Source organism: Parasteatoda tepidariorum, chromosome 9 (assembly GCF_043381705.1).
Source record: "Parasteatoda tepidariorum isolate YZ-2023 chromosome 9, CAS_Ptep_4.0, whole genome shotgun sequence".
Taxonomy (NCBI): Eukaryota; Metazoa; Arthropoda; class Arachnida; order Araneae; family Theridiidae; genus Parasteatoda; species Parasteatoda tepidariorum.
The window spans coordinates 19,159,089-19,167,025 of record NC_092212.1 but is presented as its reverse complement, the minus strand read 5'-3'; the positions used below and the strand labels follow the sequence as shown (position 1 = coordinate 19,167,025).

Below are 7,937 nucleotides of genomic sequence, written 5' to 3'. Positions count from 1 at the left end.
AATGATATTTTATTTTAATACATGTTTTTCTCTAAGTTACAGCTACCTCAAGTTTGAAAATGATAACATACTAAGTATATCTAACACTTATTATAATTTAGTTTTATATACTTAATAGTTTTTAAAGGTTTGGAAAATAAAATTGGCTGGCTAGATTGAACAAATTTTTTTTTAATAATATACTCATCTTGAATCATTCCCTCACTTCAGCATCATTCCCTCACTTTATACACTAGTGAGGGAATGACAAATTTAATAAAATTTAAAAATACCAGTTAGGCCTAATTAATTTCTGAAATCAATCGCATACCATTATATTCATACAAGAAAGCAACATATAATTATCCACTTTCTCGATGAAGTTGTATTTTATTTTACTCTAAAAAACGACATGAGGGAATGACAAACGTAAAAATTTTTTCCTGGTTGGATTCATTCAAATTTATTCCATAGCAAAGCTTCTTTAAGTTAAAGATGGAAACATACTGCAATTTTGTTCTATGATGCCAGTTGTTAACTGCTAAAGTTTTTATTAAAATATTTTTATTCCGAGAAGATTGTGAGGGAATGACGCGAAACACTAGGGACAAAGTTTAAAATAGTGCTATGTTAATATTTTTATCAGAAATTAAATTTATAATTGATTTTTCGAATTCTATATTTCAATAGTCTGAAATAAAAAACACGAATTTGTAATTTTTTTTATTTTTATTTCAGAAACAATTTTTTCTTTTTTTAAATCAACAGTGGGGACAATTGAGGGAATGACATATTGGTATATTTTAATTACCTAAAATAAATAAAAAATAAAAATTGATAATTTCATTTTTATTCTTTTGGCAGCCTGCATTCTGAAGGACACTTTCCCTGAATTTTTTTTTCGTAAGTTGTAAAACAAACATAAAATATACTGGGGACATGAAAATGACTGTTTTTGTGAGAATGACCCATATATAAAACAAACATCTAGTCAAATATTTTTAATATTGTACTTAATTAAAATAATTTTTGTCTAAATACCTTTGTAAATGAACTTTTTCTATTAATGAACTATCTCCGTATCTATGATCGGGAGAAAATAAAAGTGTAAATAGCATTCATTCTATAATCAAAGCACTTTATATATGTATATAAAAAAACATCATATTTAGCTAATCGCATTTTTAATATTGTACTTAATTAAAATCATTCTTGTCTAATTATCTTCGTAATTCACTGTTTATATTAATGAGCTATCTCCGTATGTATGATCGAGAGAAAATAAAAGTTTAAATAGCGTTATTTTATACTCAAAACACTTTATATAAAAACCCCATCATATTTTGCTAGTCGCATTTTAATACTGTACTTAATTAAAATAATTCTTGTCTACTTACCTATGAAAATGAACTACTATTTCTAGTAATGAACTTTCTCCGTAGGATAAGTTTATTAATTAATATTACATTTATGTAGATCAGTTATTAAAAAACCGGAAATGTTTTTCTTAATATTTAAATTCTTATAAAAAATACTTTTTTTTATACTAGGCACATTCTACATGATGATAAAGTTTAACACAAAAATGATGATGTAGATGAAACATGATAAAAACAAAAGTGTCTGCTACGAGTTAAAAATTTGTAATGAATTACAAAATGATGATTTAGGTTAAAATCTAATAGATGTTGTTTCGCGAAACTTCTATTAATAGGTTCAATTCCCAATTAGCCTCCATGAGATTTGCATTAAAAGTACTATGTCACCACGCATAATTTTCACCTTTGTTTTTTATCAATCATAATCTTCGAGATCGATGGGGAAATACCGTTGCAATTTTGACTAGTAATTTCAAAAAACAGTCCGAGTGTTTAAAAACAAAATTGACACTGATTCGCAATGATTAATTTATGAAACCTTTATTAGATAACAGGAAATGATTGGAAATGAGTATAAGAACAGTGAATTCACAATTAAGCAAATCATTCACTTCTCAGTAAACGAAAGCACCATGGATTATAAGCGTTTTGTGCAGTTAGCTTTATCTTTAGTTATTTACTCTTTTTGTAAGTTATTTCTATTCTTACTACTTTATATTTTTCAAATTTAAAAAAAAACAAAACATCTCGGGTATTTTTTTATTACATATTTGCTAACTTGTAGGTTCGCTGATAAAGTTTTTATGAAATGGTTATAAAATAATAATAAAAGTTTACAAATTAATCTAATTTACTAACATTCTAAAGTATAACTGCTTAAGTTATAGATCAGACTCAGACAAATATTTAACGTAGACAAATTATATTTTATACGTATTAGACGTAGACAAATTATAGACACATATTTAAACTATTGGTATTTCTTTGAAGGTAAAATAAATTTTTTTAAACTTCAAAATTCTGGAATTTTAGATTTTACATAAATGTTGTTTCAAGTAACAGAAAGTTTTATCAACGCCCTTATAAATTGACAATTATATAATTACTCTTTGTTAACCAATCTAACAAAAACGTTTAAGAAAATCGTTTAACCTCATGCTTACGGCGGGTACAACATTGCATACCATAAGCAAAGGGTTAATCTCTATATATAAAGAAAATTTTTTATATGTACTGGTACCGCACACGTCTTAAAAAGTAGTATTAAATGTATGAAAAGAGATGTATTTTACTAAATTCTTATTCATCACTACAATCGATATTTCCAAATAAATATATTAAGTTGTAAAATCACTGATTTGTATTCTAATTTTAAAGTCAGTTAAGAAAAAGAAACTTTTTAGCTTTCTTTTTAGAATACTACCACCGCTTTTTAAAGTTTAAAAGAATCGCAGAAGCTTCTGTATTCATACAATTATGTACCTTATACAAATCTCCAATTCTGAACCAGAATTTTGATTGAATTCTGAACCGGCGGCACTTTTTTTAAAATTTCCTAAAGACTAAGAAATTATTAGATGTTGCTAATGTAAAAAAAAGTCCAAAAAGCAAATAAATGTATTACAGGTTTTGCAATCGTATCTGCAGAAGATTGCCCTGCTGACGAAGACAAGGATTGGTCTTATGATTTAAGCTTACCTAACGGTAAGTCATTGCATAAGCAAGTATTTTATTCGAATATTATTATTTTTTCGTAGTTATAATTATTTTATTTACTAGTATCGATGATGCATTTATTTACACACGGTTACTTATAATTCTTAATTATCTTACAAAGATACCAAAATCATTGTTAAATTATGATGGGTAAAATTTTTTTGATTCGCCTGAAAAACAAATGATAATACTGAAACTCTTGTCCAATCACAATGTTTATAAAAAAGAATCTGCTCTGAAAATATGATTCTTGGCAATCGCTGCATATATTTACACGAGCACATGAACTTCAAAGTGACCGGATCATGCTATTGATCGAAAATGACATCACTACTTGTGGGGAAAGGATAGATGGTACGTATTGTCCGGCTTCGCAGCGATTTTGGAAAATTGCTGAAAATTCTGCCTTTAAACAAGCTAGTTTTTTATGCTTTATTTCGATTTAATTAATTTATTATTGATTTATTATAGTCTCAAGATATAGAACTACATTAATTTTCAAATGTGTTTTCAAGCCCAAAGTTTAAGAAAAAAAAGCATTTAATAAAAGAAATGGCTGTTCAATCGAAAACAAATATTCAATTTACTTAATTTTAAAAAGGCACTGATATCAGGGAAAATATTATCAGTACTACTGGGTCCTGATAGATAATTAATATAAGTATGGTGATTGTAGACATCTTTTAGTTTTTCGTACAAATGTTTAGAATGTATAATGCACACAGCAACATAAATGTATAGCACACGTGAAAGTGAATACTGTAGCCGAAGTTAAAGCAAACACTACCCAATGCATAAAATCTCACTTCTCACCCATAGTGATGTCCTTTTTGATCAATAAGTAATCCGGCCACTTTGAAATTAAATCACTCGTATGTTTACTATTTATTTAGAGCTTTAAACTTTGCATGATTATGATGGTATATGCATAAGGAGATTCATAAGTAGGAATAAGGATTTTCATAAAATAATATTTCAATTTGACATAGTAATGTAATTATTGCAAAAAAGACGGAGCTTTTGCGGAAAAATTGACCGACAATATATAGATTTTATAGAAAGCTTTGTTATGTTACTATAAATGATAGCAGAAAAATTCCTTACTCGCCTTTCTGCTCTTGCCTGTTTCTATTTTATAACCAGCTTTGAACATCCGATCCAATTTTGAATTTACAACTATCAATGCTTGTAATTTTGAACTCTATCCAGAAGACAATGGAACTCCTGGATTAAACTTTGGGATAAACTAAAATTCGTTAAGGACTTCTTGATAGGACTACCCCGCATTTCCGTTACATAGAGAGGAAAACTGCGAGAACCTTCTACGGCAAGGGGATTGCAACCCACGATCCGTAAAATACAGTGGATAATTCATGTCAGCACCGCGGTCGTATTCGTATCAATCNAATTTGCGAATTTCAGATTTTTCTGGCAAAGAAACTAAATGTTATCAATTATTATTAATCATTACAACTTATATAAATCAAATAAAAAAAGAACAAATTATGTACAGCTGCAATAAACAAAAACCGCAGTTCACTAGAGGGCGTGGATATAGAGTACAAACTGGTTACTAGACCAGTGTTGTCAACGTTCACCGTGACGTCCGTTCACCGTGACGTCCGTGACGTCATTGGGAGGCATACGCCCTATTCCCTGAGCCACATTGGCTCCACTAGCTTTTTTTAAGATTGGCATGTAGGTACTTTATTTGCGTCGCACTAGAGCTCCACAGTGGGCTACTGGTGACGGTCTGGGAAACATCCCTGAGGATGACCCGGAGACATGTATGTATAGCCTATGTATTTTATAGCTTAATCGTTTTAAACTAAACATAAGCAAAAGGGGTAATATTTGAAAAGTAACAATGGGCTTCGTTTGTATAAAAAGCACTATTTTTGGCTTGTACGTACTATGAAAAAACACACTATTACTTTAAAACTATTTACTGACACTAACTATATTTCATTCAATTCAGCATAAAAAATTAAATCGGATAATGTGTCGCCAGTATTCAGAAAATGTGTTCAGATAAACTATAGATAGTAGAGTATAAAATTTACAGAAAAACACGTCAAGAGTATGAAATTCTTTTTATACGAAAAATAGCTTTTCAATTATTCGTTCTTTTGATTCGTGAACAGCCTCATTCGATTAAGCATTAAGTAATAAAGAGGAAAAGGAAACAATGCCTCACTTGTTTAAACAATGATAAGATAACAATGGTGTCTAAGTAGGATAGGAATCTCAAATGCTTAAATGATTCACCTCGAAAATGATCTGATTCAAAAAGTAAATAGCAAGAGGTAGGTAGGTGCTTTATTTACGTCACACTTTAGCTGCATAATGGGTTATTGGTGACGGTCTTCGAAACATACCTGAGAATGATCCGTAAAATATGCCATTGCGATTTTGATCCTCTGCAGAGGGGATAACTCTCAAATTTGGTAACCTGAAGACTTACGCATGAAGTCGAGCACTTTATGGTGGGACAGTTTAACGAGGCCATATACATTACAAGAAGAAATTCAATTAATCTCTTCAAATCGATTAATTTCCCTTAAAAAATGGGAAAGCGCACAGCGGTGAATAGGAAGTTTTAGGTGTTATTTATAATAAAATAACAAAGCTGCTGATGAAAAGAAATATTGGTTATTACTCTTTAGATTTATTATAACAGGCGTGCATATTTTATCTCTTACACATTCATGTCAATCTAGCATCCAAAATATTTCATGCGGAGATGAAGAAACTGCTAATGAAGGAAAAATTTGTTTAATTTCACCAGCACTTAAAATATTCTCAAAACGAGAGTCAGATTTTCAACATGCTTATTTTATGTATATATAAAAATTAAAATGTTTGGTGACACAATTTTTTTTCATCAAAAATCAATTAATTAAGTGTATTAACGGTATAACCGCTTTAAATAGTTTGAGTGATAAGTTAACACCTACACTCTTACAGCCATGAGGTTTTAAAAAATGATATAAAATTAAAAGTCTTCCACTGTTCTTAATTATAAACTATTTATCAACATTTTCTTTTTCCCAATTAAAAATATTCTCATATGTATATTATGGTTCAGTATATTATATATATCAGTATCTTATCTGATATGTATTATATATATATATGTTTAGGGCTACCAACTTTGCATACCTTTAGTGGGAAATATTTCCTCTAGTGGTGGCAAATTTCATGTTTTAATGCATGATTCTTTAGTTAGTAAGTTTTATTTAAAATAATTTTTCACCTCGCTACATCCGAATGATTCAAAAGGTTATATAAAAGGCCACTTTGCTTTAGTTCTCTCATGCTGTAGCTTTTAAAACGCTTGCAAAATTTACCAATAAGCTGAAAGTTTCTGTGTTTCGTTGTCTACCAATCAAAATTTTTTTCCCCAAAACTTTTTGCAGTTGGCAGTTTTGATCATATGATTGTTAATAAATTTTAGGACATGAAATCTATAGCTCTAAGAAATGCTATAGCTTGGAAACTAGCTTTAGAAAAACCAATTATTATAGAAATGGTATTAATACCAACTATATTTTTTTCTGTCTTGATTCAAATTAACTATGAATCCTAAAAATAGTTTAAATATTTTTTTTTAAAATTCGCTACATCTTATTTCAAAGTAATAAAATATCCAAGTACAACACGGACTAACATAATAACAAACTAAAATGAAAACAAGTTTTATGCAGCAGAATAAGCCTAAATTTTTACATACTTACAGTGATGCCAACTGCTCCGCTTTCTGCAGAACTTTTAATAAATTGTTAAATACGTAAAAATACGCCTCTTTTTTTTTAATAAAATGTCACAATTTAAAAAAAAATCTGCCTTGGTATGAAATTCTGAATTTTCAATTAATTGTGGCGGACAAATTATTTAAAATGAAAAATACTAAACTAAAAATTACCTAAATTTCGTTAACACTAGAAAATATTTATTGACAAAGCGTAGCAAAGCGGTATCTCTGTCCTTATTTGAGTTCATTCTATTAGGTCCACTGCATTGGGGCGATAAGTATCCTAATTGTAGTGGAAATTCTCAATCTCCGGTTAACATAATAACGAGAGACACTGTGAGCAGTGGAGAGCGTCAGAGACTGCAACTTCATGGCTATGATGAACCCATAGGCAGAGTCATGATTATGAACAATGGTCACATGAGTAAGTTTTTTGTTTTTGTTTTGACTCTATGAAAAATATGCTGATTTTAAAAAGAGTCTACGACGTATTTCCGTTATATTGCAAGATTTTTATTATAACATACAATAGCTCCAAGCTTTTAGTCTCTTTTCAAGAGTTTTTAAAATTATTAGTTTTTGATTATTTCTTTACTAAATCTGATTCAAAAGCTATATGGATAAACAATAAATATATACATATTCGGGCTGTAGTAGCCCTGGATTAAGGCATCAGACTTCGCTGTGCAGAAGGACAGGTGTTTGCTCTTCGAAGTCGCTCAGACGAACTGAGTACATGCGATATAAGTGCTAGTAAAATCTATGTAATCAAAGGTCCTAAGTTCGGTCGTTGAACAGTAGGGGAGAGTGGGGTCAATTGTAACAGGGTACGATTGTAACAGAGCAAAAATGTCGAGTGTCGGGTTCTAGATTTGGTTCCTAGGTGGCACACAAGGTGTATTTAATAAATCTACATGTACACCCCTGATGGCAATCATTTTTATGTACTTTTGAAAGAGTTAGATCACAAAAGATATTTTCACGCCACGCACGTACTTTTTTTGGTATTAGAATATTATATTGTAACAAAGTAATTTTGTTTAAACAAATAAAAATTAGTAACCTTAAAGCTAAGTGGACACCTTAATTAACATTTCAATAAAAAAAAA

The 7,937-nt window shown here is 29.7% G+C and overlaps 1 protein-coding gene across 1 annotated transcript in view; it reads left to right on the top strand.

Annotated features, from left to right (window-relative positions):
- The first annotated feature begins 1,931 nt into the window (after positions 1–1,931).
- The window catches only part of LOC122272050 (carbonic anhydrase 1-like), a 55,260-nt gene continuing 49,254 nt past the window's right edge, over positions 1,932–7,937 (top strand). The window contains exon 1 of the mRNA XM_071186035.1: positions 1,932–2,045. Coding sequence (XP_071042136.1) covers positions 1,991–2,045 — 55 coding nt within the window. The 5' untranslated portion in view covers positions 1,932–1,990. The remainder of the gene's footprint in view (positions 2,046–7,937) is intronic.